At 46.0% G+C, this 19607-nt stretch overlaps 1 protein-coding gene across 3 annotated transcripts in view; it reads right to left on the bottom strand.

Annotated features, from left to right (window-relative positions):
• Positions 1–19607, bottom strand: part of ACO2 (aconitase 2) — a 60708-nt gene that overhangs the window by 38342 nt on the left and 2759 nt on the right. Inside the window, exon 2 of one of the 3 annotated variants that reach the window (XM_049884489.1) lies at positions 8945–9089. The exons of 1 other annotated variant lie outside the window; for it this stretch is intronic. In XM_049884489.1, the coding sequence (XP_049740446.1) occupies positions 8945–8995 (51 nt within the window). In that variant the 5' untranslated portion in view covers positions 8996–9089. Of the gene's footprint in view, positions 1–5896; positions 6412–8944; positions 9090–19607 lie in introns of those variants that run through there. One more of the 3 variants, XM_049884490.1, reaches the window with a different exon arrangement.

Genomic DNA, 19607 nt, shown 5'->3' with positions numbered 1-19607 from the left:
TCCTGCACCATCCCATTATCCCTGACATGTTTGGGCCCATCGTTGTGGCTATTGTGTCAATCCATCTCATTGTTCCATGTCTTCGCCGACTCTGTACTTTACCAAACATGATGTCCTTTTCTAGTGATTGGTCTTTCCTGATGACATGTCCACAGTAAAGACGAAGTCTCACCGTCCTTGCTTCTAAGGAGCATTACAGTTGTACTTCTTCTAAGACTGATCTCTTCATTCTTCTGGCAGTCCACGGTACATTCAGTATTCCTTGCCGACACCACCATCCAAACGCACCAGTTCTTCTTCTGTCTTCCTCTTTCACTGTCCAGGAAAGCCTACTGTACCATACTTGACTTCGAACGCTACCATATGGTCCCTACTCTCGAGATCACAACCTGGCAGGCTAAGATAGACATGAAAACAAAAAGCGCTATAGTGTTACAGTTGCTATCATACAAGCTAGGCAAAAGGCTCACGAAGGCGTACACATACGAATCCTCAGGTTTACTTGTGCGAGAGGGAGAAAGAGGCTAAGACCTTCTCCGGGCTCAAACAAAACAGTATTTGAGTTCAAGTTCAAAAAAATTGGTTACAGATGCCAAAGCCAAAGAACTTGCTCAAAATCGCACTGGCATCAGCAGAGCGTTATCAGGCTCTCTGTTCAGCATTCTGTCTACCACACCAGAGGCTCCCAAACCTCCGTCTACCCACAGGTGCCTGTCAGATGCCTGTCAAGGTGACTAAATGCTAATCAATAAAGGTAACGGGTTCTCGGGAGTGGTGCGTCTGTCTCTCTCTCACCTTCCATGAGATTCTCAAAGAACCAAGTGGAAGGCCAACAGTACAACAGGTAAACAGGAAGGAAATGGACCTTACTGGTAAAGAAACGATGATTTCATTACTCTCTTCAGAAGCTTCCTGGCCCTCTGTTTCAGAAACAGGCTACCAATCATTTACTCCATAAAATAAGAGTAACAAAAAATAAAATTAAGTAAGTTTTTTGAAGTATCACTTTTTCTGCTGATCCCCCAGGGCTATCCTGAGGCTTGGCTGGGATAACATGTGGGAGCACCTGGCTTTCCTACGCTGTAGTAGGTTATGTGGATGGTATGGGGTTTATTCACCCAACAGCCATTTGATGAGGGCCTCCCACTGCATGCCAGGCCTGGTGCCACTGTCATCACCTCTGCTGCCCCCCAATCCAGGGGAGAACAAAGAAACAACTCTCTGGTCTGGAGGCAGTGTGGGCCACAGGAGGCGGTGTAGGCCACAGGATTCAGGGGTTACCCTAGACTCTGGAATCCTCTTCTATGTCCCAAGAAGCACAAACTTAAAAGAACTCAGCCTGCCAATAAAGGGAGTGTTTCTTCAGCAATAAAAAGCATTTAAAAACAAAAAACTTCAGATCAAGAGAATGTTAATTATGAAAGCTACAAAGGTCCCTTGGTCACAAGGGAAGGAGGACATCATTCAAAGTCCAGTGTATTCTCCTGAGGCCACGTTAGAGAGACAGCCTTAGCAACACGCAAATATTGGCCAGAGGACGCTCTACGCTAAAGGGAACCTTAGCGCATGGGCTTGGAAACACAAACACACACACACACACACACACACACACACACACACACATTTACACTGTAATCCAAAGGCACTGGGTGTGGTGCGTGTATGTGACCGAAACAACAACTCTAATCTATGGATACCTTACTCGGTGCAACGCGCTCTGATGGTTTTTTAGTCTACGTTATTTTTTACATTGTAAAATACACATTACATAGTATTTGCCATTTTAGCCATTTTAGTGTATTATTCAGTGCACTAAGTAAATTCACAATGTTGCGCAGCTGCTATTACCACTATCTAGCCCCAGAACTTTTTCATCACCCCAGCAAAACGGAATAAAGGAGGGTGCAGTTTTCAAAAGGATAGTTGGGAAAGGCTTTGATGAAAAGCTGATGTGGAAAATGGCCTGACAAAAAGATGCCAGCCAACCTACAGGTATCTGAAGAAGAGAATTCCAGACAGACGAGAAAATGCAAGGGTCCTAAAGTGAGGTGGTGTCTGTTGTGCTCAAGGAACAGTGGGAAGCCAGTCTGGCTGCCGCAGAATAAACCAGGGGCTGAGTGGTAAGAGGTGAGACCAGAAGGTGACAGAGAATCGGGATGTATGGGCCTTGAACCCATAGTGGGGATTCTGCCTTTACTCTGAAAGGAGATGCCACTGGAGACTTCTAACCAGGAATTACATGCTCTGACTCCTTTACAAGGAGCACTCTGGCTACTGCACATGGAATAGATGGAGGCAGGGAGATCAGGCAGGTAGAGGCCAGCACAACAGTCCAGTGAAAGATGCAGTGGTTTGGATCAGAGCTGTCACGGTGGCAGTGGTGAGAAAGGGTTGGAGTCTGATATATTTTGAAGGCAATAATAGGATTTGCAGACAAACTGGCCAAATGATGTGAGAGAAGGCGATTCAAGAATGACAACACTGAGGTTTTTGGCTTGAGTGGCTGGAAGAATGGAGTTGCTATAAAGTGAGATGGGGAAAGCAACAGGAGAGCAGGCTTGGGGTGAGGTCAGGAGTTTGGCTGTGGACATTTTCCCACCCGATATCCAGGTGGAGATGTCAAGTAGGTCCCATCCTTCTGTTGCTGTTGTTGTAGTGTGCCATCAAGTTGATTCCGACTCGTGTGACAGAGGAGAACTGCCTCATTGGGTTTTCTAGGCTGTAACCTTTACGGGAGCAGATAGCCAGGTCTTTCTCCTGCAGGGTGGCTGGGTGAGTTCGAACCACCAACCTCTTGGTTAGCAGCTGCGCTCTTAAATGTTGTGCCACCAGGGCTCCTTCCCATCCCTCTAGAGCTCTGCTAATTGAATGGTTCATCTAGAATCACAGACTATTAGAACCCAAGGTGACCCTGAGATCACCAAACATTATTTCTTCGTTTGAGAGATGAGGAAACGAATGTCCAAGGTCACATACCCAGTTAACAGCAGTTAGGACCAGAATTCAAGCCACCCAATTCTCATTTCAGTGCTTTTTCTACCACACTACCACCTCAATTTCAACTAAGATGTCATTGATTCATCCAGCAAGTATTTATCCAGCACTGAACTTTGCGCTGCGGTGACTGAATTACAGAGATGAGCAAGACAGCACAGTCCCTGCCCCCGTGAGCTTACAGCTTGGTGAAGACGGATGCCAAGCAATCACTCAAGGGACTATGCAAATCATCAAAAGAAGTCTATGAATGTGCAAATAATAGAAAGAAGTCTATGAAAGAAAAGTTAAACTGCTATAACAGCATAAAGCAGGAGGACCTAATCTAGACCGGGACAAGGGCTTCTCCAAGAAAGCAGTGTTTAATCTGAGAACTGAAGCATTACTAAGAGTTAGTCAGGCTAATAAAATGGGGTTTAGGGGAAGGGGCCCAGTGAACCTGGCAGGCAGAATAGAGCACATACAAAGGCCCTGTGGCAGGAAAGCACTTGTAAATGGAAGATGAAAGAGAGAGCCAGTTTGGCTGGAGCAAAGTGAGCCAAGTACAGTAGAAATAGCAGAAAATAAGGCTGAAGAGGTAAGAAAGAGCCACCTATCATGAGGGATCTTACAGGTGTAGGAGAAGAGCTCTGCCACGGCACCCTAGCAACCTTGAGCTGCGGCTCACTTGAGTCTTGGAGTATCTTGTGATTCCCAGGAATGGATGGCAAGCCTCTAAGGAGCTGCCGTGAAGCCACCTCCCACCACCTCCCTGTCTCCCCTGCGAGGCTGTCAGGAGACAGTTTCTCATCGCCTCCTGGGTTCTGGTGAGACACGGTGCTTCCTGTTCCACGCCCTCAGAACAGAGCTCCAGAATGCAACTCCGCTGAGCTGCGGTCTATGCGGCGCCTCAGCAATGGGGACGCGACAGTAAGCACTCCAGTCATCGGCTCCTGGTGCTCTGGGGTCATTGTTCTTGGTGTATGAGACTAGGACCCAGGCAATAGGCACCTCTGCCTTCTTTTTGCTGTGCATGTAAGTAATAAACTGCCTGAACATTAAAGTGGTTCATTGTACCTGAACCATTCGAATCTAACAGGCCTTGGCCTTGTCACGTAAGTGTATGTGAGCTTGGCAATAGAACATGCTAAATTTTTAGCTTGATCCTAAAAGCAAGATCATGACAGGATCAGGTGTTCACTTAAAAACAAAAATCCATGGGGCTGCTACGCAGACATTGAATTAGAGAGGGGTGAAAGTAGAATACATTCATGGTGGCTTATCGTGTAACCTCTTCCCGAGCACACACCTGTACTTTAAATGTTTACTTCAAGCATTTGAGCACCTATCAGGTGCCTAGCAATACGACATAGACACCAAGAAGGGTAAGGCAGTCTACACCAAAACACCTTAGTCTGGCCAGGAAACAGCATGTAAACGCAACCCAGTGCGACATTTGCAAAAAAAAAAAAAAAAAAAAAGGCAAGCACAAGGAACAGGAACAGCAGCAGCAGCAGCAGCAGCAGCAGCGGGAGGAGCTAACTCTGCTGGGGGTGGCGGTCTGGGCAAGGCTTCATAGAGGTAGTGCCTGAGCAGGGCAGTGGAGGTTGAATCGGAGTTTGCAGGGCAACCAGCAGACACATAGTATGTAAAAAGATACAGAATCATCAAGGGAAGTGTGCAGGAGCTACGGATCACTGCAAATGCTTACGTGCAAAAGACAGTGTGGGGAACGCAGGCCAGGCTGGACACCTGGCTGTGGCTGGGAGGGTAAGGTCCACCACCGGAAAACTTAACTATGACCTGTGGTTTACAAGAGACAACAAGGTACAGAGAAAAGAACTTAGTTAGCTAGCTTGTAACCCAGCTCTACTATTTACTAGCTGTGTGGCCGACCTTAAGTAGGTTTCCCCTCTGAAGCCCAGTTTCCTCATTTGGAAAAAGGGAATAATACCTGCAATATTATGGGAGGTATGAAATAACATGTTATTCCGAGACTTATAGCGAGGTATGAAATAACACCAATGGACTTCTAAAGATAGCAGGGACTGTGTAAAAGACTACAGGCAGATTTTCCAAAAATAAACAGGTATCATTTACTAGGGTTTTCCCCCCTATTATAAAAAGTAGAACATGTTCCAGGGAGAAAATTTAGAAAATACATACAAAGCACACAACTTTAGAGATCCCCTGCAGCCCCCCTAGGGACACCCACACCACCTGCTCCCCTCCAGCAAGCTCCCAGGCCTGGTGCCAGCATTGCCCAGCGGCTGACTCCATGAGAAGCACCAAACATGAGTTCCGTGCTGAACCTTCCGTGCCCAACAAAGCCGGGCACCACACTACCCACTGTACCCACACTGAACGGGTGTCATCAGGGCTGAAGTTTCTCAGCAAAGACAACAATGACAATAATAATAAGAGCTATTATTATTAATGAAAACCCTGGTGGAGCAGTGGTTAAGAGCTACGGCTGCTAATCAAAAGGTTACAGTTCAAATCCACCAGGTGCTCCTTAGAAACTCTATGAGGCAGTTCTACTCTGTCCTACAGGGTCGCTATGAGTCAGAATCAACTCGAAAGCAGTGGGTTTGGTTTCTGGTGTTATTATTAATACTGAACACCTTCTATCGAGGGCCAAGTAATAAGCACATTATATGGCTGAACAGCTCCACTGCAATAATTGTTGTTGTCAGGTGTTGCTGAGTTGGTTCCGACTCACAGCAGCCCCATGTGCAGCAGAACAAACACTGCCCGGTCCTGCGCCATCCTCACAATCATTGCTTTGTTTGAGCCCATTATTGCAGCCACTGTGTCAATCCATCTTGTTGAGGGTTTTCCTCTTTTTTGATGATCCTCCACTTTACCAAGCATGATGTCGTCCTCTAGGGAACAGCCCCTCCTGATGACACTTCCAAAGTACCTGAGACAAGATCTCCCCATCCTCGCTTCTAAGGAACATTCTGGTTGTATTTCGTCCAAGACAAATTAGTTCATCCTTCTGGCAGTCCGTGGTATATTCAATATTCTCCGCCAACACCGTAATTCAAAGGCATCAATTCTTCAGTCTTCCTGATTCACTGCTCAGCTTTCGCATGCATATGAGGCAACTGAAAATACCATGGCTTGGGTCAGGCACCCTGGTGGCACAGTGGTTAAGAGCTTGGCTGCTAACCAAAAGGCCGGCAGTTTGAATCCACCAGCCACTCTCTGGAAAACCTATGGGGCAGTTCTACCGTCCTATAGGGTTGCTATGAGTCAGAATCGACTCGAGGACAGTGGGTTTGGTTTTTTAGTTTGGGTCAGGGGCACCTCAGTCCTCAAAGTGACATTGTAATAACAAATCCCATTTAACAGATGAGGAAATTGAATGCTGGAGAAGGGTGGTAACTCGCCCGCCCAAGGTCTCACAGTGAATAATAACACCGGCATTCAAACCCAGCCTGGCACCACAGCCCAAACACTTAACCCACCAAGTGTCTCCAGGCAGTTCTAAATACTGACCTGGACATGAATGAACTTAAAAAAAAAAAAAAAAAAAGGAATTGATGCAACCAGTTTTAACAATGGTTGTTTCTTGAGGGTGAAATTACAGAGATCTCTTAACTTCTGTATTTATGTAATTCTGAACCCTTAATACTACACAAACATTAATTTTAAAACCAGAAAAACGATTACAAAGTAATTCTTCTAAGCACTATCCATGCTGTTGTCTATCACTTGCAGTCTACTTCAAATTGTTAAATAAGCAAAAGAACGAAGATAAATTTATTTTTTAGGAACATGAAAGTTTCCTCTCCAGTTACAAAAATAATTGGTGAAAATCTTAAAGCTATGCAAGACAAAGTGTTGGCAAGCATTCGGGAGAAAAGGGTAACCTCAAATTTTCGGTAGAAGAGAATACTAGTAAAGCCTTCTCAGTGGTAATATCTATTAAAATTGAGTGACAACATACATTGTGACCTAACAATTCCCTGTCTATCTACACATATCATACATGTGCACAAAAAGGCAGCTATAAGAATGCTCAATGCACCATTAAGTTAAATATTAAAAAATTAAAAATAACCCAAATGTCCGTTTATTTTTTAAAAAGCTAAATTACAGTACATCCATTCTGTGGAATACCATTTAGCACTTTCAGAAAAATCTGCAAGATTCACTGTTAAGTTATAGACAAGGTATACAACATATTGTTTTAAAAACCCAAAAACTATGTGTTTCTGTGAAGAACACCAAAGACACGAGGAAAATACTAGCCCAAGAGATAAAAGGGCCACATAAACCAGAGACTCCATCAAGTCTGAGGCCAGAAGAACGAGATAGCAGCCCGGCTATCACCAATGACTGCCCTGACAGGAACACAACAGAGTCCCTGATGGAGCGGGAGCAAAGTGTGATGCAGAACTCAAATTCACATAAAAAGACCAGACTTGACAGTCTGACTGAGACTAGAAAAGAGGAACCCCCAAAGACAAGGCCCCCGGACTCTCTGTTAACCCAGAACTGAAACCATTCCCGAAGCCAACTCTTCAGACAAAGATTAGAGTAGACTATAAAACATAAAATAATACTTCTGAAGAGTATCCTTCTTAGTTCAAGTAGATACATGAGACTAAACGGGCAACTCCTGTCCAGAGGCGGGATGAGAAAGCAGAAAGGGATAGGAGCTGGTTGAATGGGCACGGGAAACCCAGGGTGGAAAGGAAGTATATATGGTCACATTACAGGGATTGCAACAAGGGTCACATAACAATGTGTACAAATTTTTGTATGAGAAATTAATTTGAGCTCTACGCTTTCACCTAAAGCCCAATAAACAAATAATAATAAAAATAAAATGGACCATAATCCAAAAAACACAAAATAATAAATGTTAGAGAGGCTGCAGAGAGATTGGAACTCTTATACACTGCTGGTGGGAATGTAAAATGGTACAACCACTTTGGAAATCTATCTGGCATTTTCTTAAAAAGTTAGAAATAGAACTACCATACAACCCAAAAATCCCACTCCTCGGAATATACCCTAGAGAAATAAGAGCATTCACACGAACAGATATATGCACACCCATGTTTATTGCAGCTCTATTTACAATAGCAAAAAGCTGGAAGCAACCAAGGTGTCCATCAATGGATGAACGGTTAAATAAATTGTGGTATATTCACACAATGGAAGACTACACATCGATAAAGAACAGTGACGAATCTGTGAAACATTTCATAACACGGATGAACCTGGAAGGCATTATGCTGAGTGAAATTAGTCAGAGGCAAAAGGACAAATATTGTATAAGACCACTATTATAAGATCTTGAGAAATAGTATAAACTGAGAAGAACACATACTTTTGTGGTTACGAGGTAGGGAGGGAGGGAGGGTGGGAGAGGGTTATTTACTGATTAGTTAGTAGGTAAGAACTACTTTAGGTGAAGGGAAGGACAATACTCAATACAGGGAAGGTCAGCTCAACTGGACTGGACCAAAAACAAAGTTTCCGGGATAAAATGAATGCTTCAAAGGTCAGCGGAGCAAGGGCAGGGGTTTGGGGACCATGGTTTAAGGGGACTTCTAAGTCAACTGGCAAAATAATTCTATTATGAAAACATTCTGCATCCCACTTTGAAATGTGGCATCTGGGGTCTTAAATGCTAACAAGCAGCCATCTAAGATGCATCAATTGGTCTCAACCCACCTGGATCAAAGGAGAATGAAGAACACCAAGGTCACACGATAACTATGAGCCCAAGAGACAGAAAGGGCCACATGAACCAGAGACTTACATCATCCTGAGACCAGAAGAACTAGATGGTGCCAGGCCACAACCGATGAATGCCCTGACAGGGAGCACAACAGAGAACCCCTGAGGGAGCAGGAGAACAGTGGGATGCAGGCCCCAAATTCTCATAAAAAGACCAAACTTAATGGTCTGACTGAGACTAGAAGAATCCCGGCGGTCATGGTCCCCAAACCTTCTGTTGGCCCAGGACAGGAACCATTCCCGACGACAACTCATCAGACATGGGAGGGACTGGACAATGGGTTGGAGAGAGATGCTGACGAAGAGTGAGCTACTTGTATCAGGTGGACACTTGAGACTGTGCTGGCATCTCCTGTCTGGAGGGGAGACAGGAGGGTAGAGAGGGTTAGAATCCGGCAAAATTGTCACAGAAGGAGAGACTGGAAGGAGGGAGCGGGCTCACTCATTAGGGGGAGAGTAAGTGGGAGTATGGAGTAAGGTGTATATAAGCTTATATGTGACACTGACTTGATTTGTAAACGTTCACTTAAAGCTCAATAAAGATTATTAAAAAAAATAATAAAATGGACCAGCAGAAAGAAAAAAAAAACTATATATTTCTGTAGGTACATGTATGTAGATAAAACCTGCTGCCATTGATTCCAACTCATAGCAACCATAGGAAACAGCAGAACTGCCCCATAGGCTTTCCGAGGCTGTAATCTTTATGGAAGCAAATTGCGGCATCATCTTTCTCCCGCAGAGTGGCTGCTGGGTTTGAACTGCCAACCTTCCGGTTAGCAGCTGAGTCTTAACCACTGCACAGCCAGGGCTCCTTATATGTACATACACACCTAAAAGGACATGCCCCAAATGGTGTATTATTACTCTCAGGGAAAGGGCTAACCTCAAGTAAGGGTTGGTGGAAAAGAGGGATTTCAGCTTAATCAACAGTATTCACACAAGAATGATCTTACTGCTGCTTCTGTGATTGTGAATACATGCATAACTACAAATGTTTTTAATTTGAATGGTAAAATTTTTAAAATATGGGAAATAAATACACCAAAATGTTCACAGTAGTTATCTCTAGGTGGAAGTATTAAACATAATCATAGGTAATTTTTATGGTATTCTTTATACCTCTGTATTTTTTGTGTTTCCTACAATGGGTAATTATCTTTATAAACAAGGAAAAAAGGTAAGAAATTAATTTTACCTTAAAAACTAATACTACATTAAGCTGATCACTGTGGCTGGGGCATGGATAGCCCAGGTCAGTTATTTAAAGAAGGATAAAGACTTGGGCACATTTTTTTAAAAACATGGGCTCTGTTTTTACTTCCTATTCCAAAAGTAAAACATACTGCGCATTCGACCTGGCCTCTGGGCCCCAGAGACATTCCTGAGTTCACCCATAAGGCTATCCAACCCAGATGGTACAACAACTAAGAAAGGGGGAAATTTTTTCCCATATTTGGAGCTCAAGTCTCAGCCTTGTGAAATTCTCAGGGGTCAACAGTGGGCCTTATCTAGACGAGAGCCCTTCACTCAGCCCTCACCCTGCACTTTCTCAGGATCAAAGGGGCTGAGGGCAGGGTTGAAGCAGCCTCAACTAAGAAAACTTCTCCTCAGCAACCTCCTGGTCTAACATGATTGGGCCAGGAAGCTCATTTTCTTCCACTACTGGACAGTTCTAAAGTCTTACAACAAATGCTTCTTATACTGAACTGAAATATGCCTCGTTGGAGACCTGGGCTGAAATCCCTCCTCCGTCCCTTGGAAGCTGTGTCACCGTGTATGATTTTATTTAATCCCCTAAACATCACTCTTTTCCTCTGTAAGTGGGGATCCCAACCTCACAGGCGGTAGTGAGAATTAAAGGAGAGAACCTATGTGAAGGTACTCAGCCCACTGCCTGACACGTGACAGACCTAACTTCCTAGCCCCGTCCGTCTTCTGGAGCTGAGCAAATGAGCTTAGCCAACCCTCCACACGTCAGCTCTTCAGGTCACTGAAAACTGTAAGCATGCCTTCTCCATTATAAGCATTCTTGTAGCACTTCCTTTGCTAGAAAACAACTCCCTAATTTTACACTTGGGTGGGAGTTTCCCATCAGGGTGAATGGCAGCCAGATGTCCACAGATGTTCTGGAGTAAACAGGCAGTTTGCTGCCACACTGCAGAAAACAGCTAAATCTTGCCTCCCTACTGCCCTGAAGTAGAGGCTCAGAGACAGAAAGCAGCCTGTCCAAGGCCACACAGCTGGTAACTTGCATAGCCCATGTCCTTCTCACTGGGATTCAGACAGTGTCTCCCAACCCTGCACCGGGCCTAGCAGGCAGGTGAGCTTGGTCCTCCATGGAGGCTCAGCCCCAACTCCTGAACCTGAGTGATTTTGCTGGAGTTTAGTTCCTTGGTCTGCTGGTGTCCCTCCCTAGCTGGATTGGACACAATCCCCCAGGAGTGAGGAGGCTCTGCTGAGCCTGCATTTATCAACACAGAAGAGTGGGCAAACTCAGAAGGAAGGAACATTCCCAAAGTGGACACCTCAGGGGAATCAGGCACCACAGAGCCAGGTAAGAAAAGACATGGTGAACATAAGTAATGTCACTCAATTATACACATAAAAATGGTTGCAATGGCAAATGCTTTGAGATATACATATTCCACCACAATAAAAATTAAAAGGGGAGAAAAGAAACTGTACCAGGCAAAATAACAGAGGTCATCTTATACCATCCTCCCAACCATTCTGTCAAGAGGAATTGTTACAGGTCAACTTGTCCTGTGCTTAGATGGGAAAACAGATTCAGACAGATAAGAAGGTAAATCCCACTAACGGTAACTCCATGAAGGCAGAAAACTTGTCTATTTGGTCCCCACCATACTCAGACCCTGGGACAATGTCTGACACACAGACGCTGAAGAAATATTTGGTGATGAAATGAAGGCAGAGCCATGATTCAAACACAAGTCTTTTCACCATGCTTTCAACTTCGAGTCGGACAAAAGCCTTTGGCAGAGGCCACGCTGAGCCGTACAGATGGGGGAAGGCTCCGCCCTGTGGCATGTCACATGCATACCCACTCTGCATTCTGGCCTGCCCACTTGGCCAAGGTCAGACATACTGCCCTCTCTGCCCAAAGGATGAAGGTCTTCCCTCGGGACCACTTGGGTGCAGAGAACAGTTCAATCCAAAAGGATTAACACATTCTCGGGCGGGAGGCCAGCCTGGCTGGGCCAAGGTGACCTTCTGTCCATCCTGGCACGACCTCTCATGGAACCACATGTCAGTGGGCAAGCTGAGGAGCAGAAGAGGCTGAACTGCCTGCATAGGCTAGGCTCCTGGAGGAGGACTGGCTTCTTGAGGCAGCTGCTTTGGCAAGTGACAGAGAAGTCTGTCACCAATCTTGTTCTAACCTGTCAGAGTGTCACTGTGGAAAGCCTCCATCCCCAGTGCATTGTCGCAGAGAGGGTATTGATTCTAGAGTCAGACAGACCTGGCTTAGAATTTTAGCCTTCCTAGCTGTGGGACCTCAGACAAGATCCTTTACCTCTCTGAGCCTCAGTTTCTTATTCTGTAAAATGGGGGTAAAAAAGCAGAGATTTTGTGAGGATTAGAAAGAATTTATGGTTTATAAACACAGAGAAAAAAAGTTTGAAACGATAAAGACAAAATTCTGTCAGTGGTTACCTCTAGGACTGGGATGGAGAGAAGGAAAGACAGTGTTCATGAATATGCTGTATTTTTTAAGGAAAAAGTATGAAAAGCACAAAGCTCAGTAGCTAGGGTCATGGCAGGCACTCAGTAAATGTAAGCTACTATACTCAATTCTCCTGAGAGATGCTACCAGTAACACTAACTGCCTGTGTCCTGGAGAAAGGCTGTGGGTGGCTTTCTCCCCTGCCCTCCCACTTCTTCCTTCCCAGCCACTAGAGATCAGAAACCCCAGAGCAAGTCTCAAGCACTAAGACAACACATCTGAGAGACGCAATGTACTGAAAAGGTTCCATCTGTCCACGCGTTCTGCACTTGAATGCCTAACAAGGAGTCATGCAGCCTAAGCACGCCCCTCTCAGTACCTTAGGAGACAGCCCATGTCACCAACAGGATGACTTCAAGGCCCCAGATGGGCTCAGACCCCTAGTTCCTCTATGATCTCGGCAGCCCTGGAAGCCACCCTCAGGCTCCCAGCTCCTACATTATAACTGCCTCGTCCTCCCCACCAGGGAAGCCTCAGGTGGGTTCTGTCAGGTGGACAACAGGGGAATGCAAGTCAACACCCTCCTGAGGCTCCGCTGCTGGGCTTCTAACAATCTTCTCTCACTCCAGTAGGCGAAGCCTGGCACGTCTCCAGAATCCAAAGCTAAACAATTCCTTCCTGCCAGGAGGCAATCAGCTAGCCCGGTTGCTATGCAAATGGAAGGCACAAAAGGGATGCAGTCCTTTTCAGAGGCTTGGAAAGGGGTCAGAGCCTAGTCTCTCCAAGTCACAGCCAATACATTGGCTCCAAGGCAGCAGGGGGTTCCTTTTAGGAATCTGCTGATAAATTCACTCATCTGCCGCTGGCACCAGCAGCAAAGACTCCAGGCACAGTGTGAACGGCATACAGATCCTGAGCCCGCGCTGGCCCCTGGGCAGCAGCTCTGTGGCAACGCGCCTGGGGAGAGGCATCCTTCGCCAGCTCAACAGAAGCCCGTGCGGCTGGCCAAAGCTCAGGCAGGGACTAAAGCTGCCTCTGTGCCCCGCACCTCTGGCCTCTCCCATCAGCCTTGCTGGTATTTGGTGCAGGAGGCAAAAATAGACACATACCCAAACGGGCCATGAAGCCGTGACCTCTGGCCCCGTATCTAGCCTACTCCCCTCTAACCCAGGCGCCAGAAATCTAGTCTGTCCCTACCCCCAGAGGACCATTCTGGGGGGACAGCTGGGTTGAGCGGTGACAAGCCTAGGTCCTGCAGTCAACCAAACCTGCACTCAAACTCTGGCTCTGCTACTTGCTGGTTTTGACCCCAGACAGCTTTAACTTCTCTGGGCCTCAGTTTCATCATCTGGAAAAGAGGCTAATAACACCTACTTCTTCGAGTAGCTGTGAAGGACAAACAAGGCAGCATTTCTAAAACAAGATCTAGTCCACTGACTGGCGCAGCGGGTCTGGGTCTCAGTACCCGTTAGCTAATATGGTTCCTGTTTCCCCAGACCTGGATTCATGTCTCTAATAGCTGTAAAAATAAGTGTAATGTAACACTTGCTCAGTGAACATTCTTCAGGTGTGCAATTTAGTGGGATCAGTTACATTAATCATGTGCAACTATCACCTATAACTGTTGCCAAATTTCCCATCACCATAAACTCACTGCTTCCCAAATAATGACGACCCCAACCCCACCCCGGCCCCTTCCTTCATGGCCCCGGTAACCACTAACAAACTGTGCTCTGTATACACTGGCCTATACTTGCCATTTCACATAAGTGAGACCGCACAACAGTTGTCCTTCTGTGACCGACGTATTTCACTCGTCGTAATGCTGAGTGACCACACGGTTCATCCGTGCGTTAGAACTTTACCTGCAGATGGGCAGACTTCGAACATGCCATGCCGCATCCGTGTTCCAGGCTGGTCAGCCAGCGCCCTCTGCCCCACTCCGCGCTGCGGCCCAGTGGAGTAATTACTTAGCTGACTTCACCCCCACCAGCAGGGCCACGTCGTGATCGGCCCTGTAGTTCTCAGTGACCAACAATCAAAGCACACTGAATGCCTGTGAATAACAATCCCAGGCCTAATGTCCAGCAGAAAGTGAAGGAGCCCAGCTACAAAGCACCGAAGGGTGGGCAGTTAAAGGGACTCCTGATACCCCTTTATGACTGCACACAGAATTAAAGCTCCCGGGTTTGGACCACCCCACTGAGGGAAGGGTCACCCCCATCAGACACCGCCTTCGTCTCCGCAGGGAGAAAGCAGAAATGTTCTCTGGGTCTAAATTCCACAAGGGACCAATGTGTAATACTTAATGATGAAACTACTGCAAATGTGACTCTGAAGCTCGCTCCCCCAGTGTTGTCCTTTAACTTAGAGAAAACAAAACCCGGGAGCCAGGGAATCCATTTGTCCGTCTTCCTCCAATTCCCTTACAGCAGCAGTTATCAAGGGGTCCTCTCGAACAACTACTGCATACCTGCTCCCCAGAGAGATTATGGGAGGAAGAAGTAATTTCTCTAGAACCAGTCTTCCTTAAGTGTATGTGCACAGGATAAATGCTAGGGAAACGGAGGCTGCAAGCCACCTCCAGGGGTTGGAGACAGTCACCAAGCGCCTACACCTGCGCCAGGTTTGCCCCAAGTACTTCATACTCGCCATCCCATTTAATACTCACAACCACCCTGTGAGGCAGAAGGTAGTGTTCCCATTTTACAGATGAGGAAACTGAGGCTCTAGAAGGTTAACTATTTTGCCCAAGATCACACAGCAAAGGTGGAATTGTAGATCTGGCCGCAAAGCTAGTCTCCTCTCCTTTGGCTTAAGTTTTGCAGAATGAACCCGAGAAAACCATTCTGCGTGCCCTTCAGGATCCCCAAAATAAAGAAGAGCTTCTACAGGTCTGTTCTGGGAAAATCGGGGCAGGGGGCGGATATCCCAATTCTCAATGTTAGGAAGGACTATTCCTAAAATAACATCAGAAACTATTCACAAACTTTAAAGAGCATTAAACAGAGTTTAAAAAGAACTTTTCTATTATCATTAGGCCTTCAGAACCTTCTTTAAGGGACAGTAGCTATCAATTATCCCTGTTTTGCAGGTATGTCACCAGAGGGCCACAACATTCCACGTGCTGCTTTTTAAAGAATGCAAGCACTGCCCCCTGCAGAGCTCCCCTGCGGTCTCTCCCCTCCTTCATGCCCAGAGACCAGAGCCCATCACTGCCTTCTAAACCAGGTCCTGGAATGAAAACCAGGAATGTCAAAGAAACCTGGCAGCCCACGAAGAGACCACTCCACTAGAGCGTCCACATTAACTTTCAACCCTTCCCAGATGCCCTCCTGGAGACACCAGGTACCAGAACAAGAACAAAGTTAGACCAGCACTCCAGACACGATGTTCGTACTCAAGAACAAGGTTCTGATGGACGCTGGGCAAGACACTTTCCGTCCTCTAGCCTTCTCACCTGTGAAATACAGGTACTTCGCCAATGGAGCAGAGTTGAAGAAAGGATCCAGAATTTAAAAATAAGCTTCTGCCTGAACTACAGTTCTCCAAGTGCTATGCAAACACATCCCTCAATTGTTCAGGCCCCAAACCTAGGAGTCATCTTCAATTATTCTCGATCCTTCACACTCCACGTACAGCCGTCTGTCTCCAAAATATTTCTAGAATCTGAACACTTCTCATGATCACCACCATCAGAATTACTCCCAGACGCCGTCATCACTCCCTGGACTACTCCAACAGCCCCCCCCCACAACTGGTCTCCCCGCCTCCTCTCTGTCCCTCGATGGTCCAGCATTCACACAGCAGCCAGAATGACCTTCTTAACTATAAATCAGATAACGTCACTCCCCTGCTTAAAATCTTCCAATGGATTTTTGTTACAGTTGGAGTAAAGCCCTGTTTCCTTACCAGGGCCTCTGTAAAACGGGGGTGTGGTGTCAGATCTCGCCTAGCTTCAGGACGGGGAAGGATAACCACCACCACCACCAGCCCAAGGCTGATGATTCCTATGAGGTGCAGGTCAAACGCACCTCTGCCCTCCAACTTTTTTTTTTTTTTAACCAATTCTGTCACCAGCTGTCCCTCCCACGGCACTGTCTACTTCTCTGCTGGGTTTGTTGCAATGGCCACACAGAACTCACAAACCATCCTTACAGTTCAGTGGTTTATTAGGGAGGTAACATGTTACAGTTCAGGATCAGAACAAATCTAGATACAGTTTGTTCAGTCAGTACAGCCTCTTCTCGGCCGTGCCCACAGTCAGGCCTCTACCTGGCCCTCGGCCTCTCGGCTCCTCTGCCTGGCCTCTGCCCTGCTCGGGCAAGTGCTACAAAGCTCTTAGCTCTGTGGGTCGGCAAGCCTCACCACAGCTGTCTCAGGCCGCTGTCAGTCTCGCTACAGCTGCACCACTGTTTCTTGCTGTCTTCCATGTTACAGCTCCCTCTCTCTGTCTCCTGGATCTAGTAGGTTCTCAGCACAGGAACTTGGGGTCCAAAGGACGAACTCTGCTCCCATCTCTTCTTGGTGGTAGTGAGGTCTACCCCTTTGCTCTGGGATTGGCTTTCTTTTACCCCTAGCAGGATGGCAAAACCGACCAATCCCCTCAGTAGTGTTTCGTACACCTTATTTGCACAGTCCCACCCCTCACAGGGGTTCCATGCACCTTATTTGCTTCATCAGCAACTTGTCCAAACCCCGTGGTGGGCCACAAGCAACTTATCTGCATAGTCCCACCCAATCACTCTGCATGAGTTACAAGAGTGTACATAGCTGAAAGGTCCATATCAAGTACCGTATTTTCACACAAATAACGCATACGCTCTGAATTTGTTTGCCAGCCATGCCCTTCCCCTGTCCCTCCCGCTGTGAGGCACCCTCACAAGTGCCACCATGCCAATCCTCTTCCACATGTTGCTGTAAAAAAAAAAACAAATTCCCATAGCATGCTTGGGAAAATATCTTGCAATGTGAGAGTGCTGGCCAGCAAACAAACACAGAAGGTGCACATTATTTGTATAAAAATACAGTTATTCACTGCACTGCACCTCCAAGACCCTGGCTCCTCTTCTTGCTCAGACTTTCTCCTCCTTCACAACACCTCACCTACACTGGCCTTATTGCTTATCCTCAACACACCAAGCTCATGCCTATCTCAGGGACCCTGCATGTGCTGCTCCTTCTGCTTGAAGTCTCTTCTCCCAAAATGCTGAATGGCTGCTTTCCTTACCACTCAAATCTCAGTGAAATGCCACCTCTTTTGAGAAGCTTTCCCTAACCATCCCAGGTGAAGCTATGCCACTTCCCCAAGCCTACTCTCTCTACCACACCATCCTATCTCAGAGCACTTATCTACATGATTTTCTCTGTCTACTTGTTGATTTTCTGTCTCCCCATTCTTGCTCACTACTGCGTCCCCAGTGTCTAAAACAGCGCTAGGCATACAGTAAGCTTTCAGTAAGTATTCTGGGAGCAGTTGGTTCAGAAAGCAAGTGTGCTCCTCTAGTCCTCAGGATGGTGACTCTGCTCCCTTCACCCTCCCACCCAAACTTGAGACTGGAAGTTTATTCATTCATTCAGTTCACATTAACAATTGACTACGAGACAGCTGAAAAGGTACCATAGTGAAGAAGCAACCAGAATGACTTGTTTTACAATTCAACACAAGATTTATTTTTAACACAGCACTTTACAGAGAACTTAACTTCTGCCAAATACATTACACTTCTTTGTAGTTAACTGCCATCCCAGACTTACATGCAAAAGGTTACAGGACTTTCCCAAGGTCATATGGTGAGCACTCAGCAACCCAGCACCTCAAGGCAAAACCAAAGAGCTGAGAAATATATTTGCAAGTGCTTAATTCCTTTTATTTACTCCATAGTCATTTGTACAGAAAAAAATATTAAAAAATAAGACATTTCATCTCTTACTTTTTACCGTTTCCAATCTTACCACCTGGTAGCAGGTACTGTCAAACAACAGTAAACCTTCAACCCAGAGAGCACCATTCTCAGGTTATGAGCATGAATGGTGCCCTGGTCAACAGGCTGTCTTAATGTCAAAGGGAAGGAGTATAGTACATTTGCTAGGATCTTGAGCTTTGGAACCAGAAAGGTGCAGATTCGAATCACATCTGCTAGCAACTAGTGATAAGGCCCTAGGCAAGATAACAAGCATATACCACTTGCTAGGAACCATGCAGGATTCTAATTAATCTGTAACAACAATATGATTAAAAAAAAACAGTTGCTGTTGAGTCAATTTTGACTCATGGTGACCCTGTATCTGTCAGAGTGTGCTCCATAGGGCCTTCAAGGGCCGATTTTTCAGGAGTAGATTGTCAGGCCCTTCTTCCAAGGAGCCTCTCAGTAAATTTCAACCTCCAACCTTTCAGTTAGCAACCAAGTACATTTACCGTCTACACCACCCAGGGATGCCATAATATGATCATTGAGAATTAAATAAGATAGATGTACTATTATTATCCATATCTTACAGGCAAGGAAACAGTCACAAAGAGGTAAAGGAATATGCCAAGGTCATAGCTAGTGAACATTACAGCCAGGGTTCTAATCCAGGCAGCCTGATGCCAGTCCATGCTCTTCACTATCATTACACTATGCTTCCTCTCTAATCCGCAATTTCTTCATCTGTAAAACAAAGCTAACAGGTCTGCCTTATCTCGCAAGGTCATGTGAGATTAATGGCAAACAGTAAGCTAAATGTTAGCTACTCTGAGTGGTAGTAGTTAGTCATCATTCTATTATCTACATTCACCTTTGGTCTAGCCAAGGGCAGAAAAATAATATTTTGGCTGAGAAACATCTCCGAGACCCTCTGCTGTAGGGTATATTAGAATATAGTGGAAGCTCCATGAGAACAGGCATTGTCTGCTTGGCTCACCACTGAATCTGCAGCAAGCAGTGGGAGCTCAATAAATGTGTGGTGAATGAAGAAGGAATGAATTGAATGCATGGACAGGGTTCTGCCAAGACATGGTAACTTAGGTAGAAAGCATCACCTCTCAAGTGTAGCTCAACACAAAAGAGGTAAATTCACAAGGTTCTCAGAGAATGATGTTAGCTAGCTATTACTTAAGACAGCCTGGCTACAGGAGGCAGGGTGGTACAATGCAAAGTGGAATAACACAGATGCAAATTCTGCTCATTCATTTTAGCTGAATGGA

This window comes from Elephas maximus, chromosome 4 (assembly GCF_024166365.1).
Source record: "Elephas maximus indicus isolate mEleMax1 chromosome 4, mEleMax1 primary haplotype, whole genome shotgun sequence".
Classification (NCBI taxonomy): domain Eukaryota; kingdom Metazoa; phylum Chordata; class Mammalia; order Proboscidea; family Elephantidae; genus Elephas; species Elephas maximus.
The sequence above is the reverse complement of the archived record's forward strand: the minus strand, read 5'-3'. Positions and strand labels throughout refer to the sequence as shown.